The 2,961-nt window shown below is 38.2% G+C and overlaps 1 protein-coding gene across 1 annotated transcript; it reads right to left on the bottom strand.

The window, feature by feature from the left end:
- Positions 1-295: 295 nt before the first annotated feature.
- On the bottom strand, positions 296-865 carry LOC124366851. Its single transcript, XM_046823451.1, has one exon. It carries the CDS (start codon positions 863-865, stop codon positions 296-298), a length of 570 nt encoding a protein of 189 aa, XP_046679407.1.
- Between the last annotated feature and the right edge of the window lie 2,096 nt (positions 866-2,961).

The raw sequence follows: 2,961 nt of genomic DNA, 5'->3' as shown, positions 1-2,961 counted from the left end.
GTTTCATTACAGAACAATAACAAAAAACAAACATTCACCGGGGAACCTGACTCTGGAAGATTTCTCTGATCCCAGATTGGCCGTCATCAAAGAAGTCGAACTGGCGACACAACTGGTTGCCCAGTCGATGTAATCGTGGAAGAGGACCGTGCATGATGTAGTTGGTGGGGTGCGACCGACCAAAAAACAGGTTGCATGAGCGGGTCAATCTTGAAGCATGTAGATCAATGCGACAGAGTAGGTCAGAACAATCGACTGTGCCACGAAGAACTCCCCATAGGAAAAGAGCATCAGCTTATTGCCTTGTAGTAGACAGAGGGAGAAGTCCAAGAGAGGCTTCAACTAGATCAATGGGTACATCAAGATAGTTATGACCCAGCCTAACACCGACAGCTCGGACGAAGTGTCGCTGGATCCTGTCTAGACGTTCAATGTGATTGTGTTGATAAGGGAACCAGACAACAGAACAGTATTCAAGTATACTCCTTACCAAAGACTTATAAAGGATATTCAACGCCACAATGCCAAGACCACTCCTTGTAGCTCTTAGTATGAAGTTGAGCATTCGTAGGGCTTTGCTGCAGATGAAGTCAATATGCTTATCAGGGCTAAGATCTGCAGAGAAGACGACACCAAGATCACGGACGATTGTACTGCGAGATAGAACAGTTCCATTGAGCACGTAGTCAGATACCACAAGAGGTTGGGCAGAGCGATTGAAAGAAACCAGTGAACATTTGGCGGCATTTATGCTCATAGCGTTAGTGATGCACCAGTTCTCAATTAAGCATAGGTTCATCTGCAGTGTCTCAGTGTCAGAAGGGTCCCTAATAGCACGGAAGACCTTGACATCATCCGCAAACATTAGGCAGTCAACATTTAATGACTTGACCAAGTCATTGATATAGAGATTGAAGAGAAAAGGGCCCAGGCGTGACCCCTGAGGGACACCAGATGTGGGTGGTGAAAGGTCTTGATAGGGCGCCAGCGAAATTAACTAGGAAAGTTCTATCATTTAAGTAGGAGTGAAACCAAGAAAGTAGGCTGCCACATATACCATAACCGTGAAGTTAGGCCAGAAGGTGCCCATGACTGATAGCATCAAAAGCTTTGCTAAAATCAATATAAACACTATCGACCTGGACGCCACTCGAGAAGGCAGACAAAATGTAATCCTCATAAACAACCAAGTTGCTAACTGTTGACCTACCCCGGACAAAGCCATGCTGCTGCGGTGCTATACCCTCAGGACTAGATTCACGTTGATCATCCGAGAAATATTCATTTGCTCTGGTAGACTCAGATTTCAAGTTCCTGACAAAACTCCAGAAAGCCTTGATATTTAGGGGAATAGAGTTGTTAACTCGCTCCATGTATGTTGCATGGCAGAGGTCACTCAGCTATCTTCTTAGCGATGCCGGTTACCGGACTCGTAGTGTTGACCTTTAAACCTTGCAAGTAATTTAACATTAAAGGGCAGTGAAACGAAATAGATATTACTGAAATCACCCGTGCTAGAGCATTATTAAGTAGCAGTTAGCAGACTTACACAGTTGTTTATGATACCACGAGTATTTAATAAGGTTACAATAGATTTTATGGATCAGTAAGCACTCAGCTGTTTATTCCCTTAATATATAACTTAACCGTGTTTGGGTACAATCAAATTCACAGAATTAATTATTATACCGCTTAAAGGCTAAAGTAATAGTAGGTTACGAATAAAAATATAAAATTATAAATTAAATCTTATCGTATATTTTATATATATATATATATATATATATATATATATATAATTTTAAGTTTATAATATTTTTTTTTTTTATTACTCAGTAAAATTAATGAGTATAATGCAATAATTATCAGTCTAAATGCATATTACTATGCCTAAAAAATTTTTAAGTACCTTCTTTATAGACAACCAATCATTTTCTCAGTAATAAAATTTACACAACTCACAATTTATTAATTAATTTCATAATTATATGCATTATGTATGCGATTTATTGTAAATTATTTTAGACAATGCAAACAATTTTCTATATTAAAAATAATATTATTACACGAAAGAGCGTCTTAAAACATTCCTACTTCACTGACTACATAGTGTAATTATAGTTTATCGGTGTTCTTGTTTTGAACATATGCATATACATTGTAGAAAATGGTATAAGCTATCCTCATTTCACCTACAACAAGGAAGTCCAATTAAAAATTTACGTTACATTTGTTTATATTTCTTGGCACATTACATACTAGACAGTAAGCAAATAGTTTTGTTTGGGGGGGGGGGGTGGGGGGGGGGGGGGGTGGGGGGGGGGGGGGGTGGGGGGGGGGGGGGGTGGGGGGGGGGGGGGGTGGGGGGGGGGGGGGGTGGGGGGGTATGTGCGATTTCAACATTTTCTTAAATTTATCAGATTGGTATTTTGATTGGGGTTTGGCTCTAAATGGTAAATTCCTTTTAGGCTGAAGCAATTTTCTAATTTATTTTTGATTGTGTTGAATCGCATGAGCAGATAATGGTCTCTCATAATTTTGATGAACAACATCAAATCGATGAATGGTCATTCCCACTCTTAATGGAGTGATGGTTTTTCCAATATAGTCTTTGGGACAGAATTTACAGGTTAGTTGATAAATTGTGTTTTTTGTAGTGCAATCAATGTTACCTTTAATAGGATATTCTTTTTCAGTTGTGCTACTTTTAAATGATTTAGAATTTATTAACATCTTAAAAATGCCGCATCTTGGCTTGTTACAAGGATTGCACACGTTATATTTGATGTTATTACTTTTTGTATTGCCTTCATACTTTAATTTTCGGTCTAGAGAGAATGTTTTGTAAATTTGGAGGTTTTTTAAAAAATTACTTTGAGGGGCTTAGAAAATAAATTTCTAGTTTTAGACGAAGATTCCAAAATAGGAAAAGAAACCTTTCGAATTTTGTTGATTTTATGA

Source organism: Homalodisca vitripennis, chromosome 7, assembly GCF_021130785.1.
Source record: "Homalodisca vitripennis isolate AUS2020 chromosome 7, UT_GWSS_2.1, whole genome shotgun sequence".
Lineage (NCBI taxonomy): Eukaryota > Metazoa > Arthropoda > Insecta > Hemiptera > Cicadellidae > Homalodisca > Homalodisca vitripennis.
Note: the sequence above shows the minus strand (reverse complement) of the source record. Positions and strands in the feature narration are given on the sequence as shown.

Coding starts and splice junctions, on each gene's coding strand:
- LOC124366851 (XM_046823451.1), bottom strand. CDS start 865: ATGTTTGCGGATGATGTCAAGGTCTTCCGTGCTATTAGGGACCCTTCT.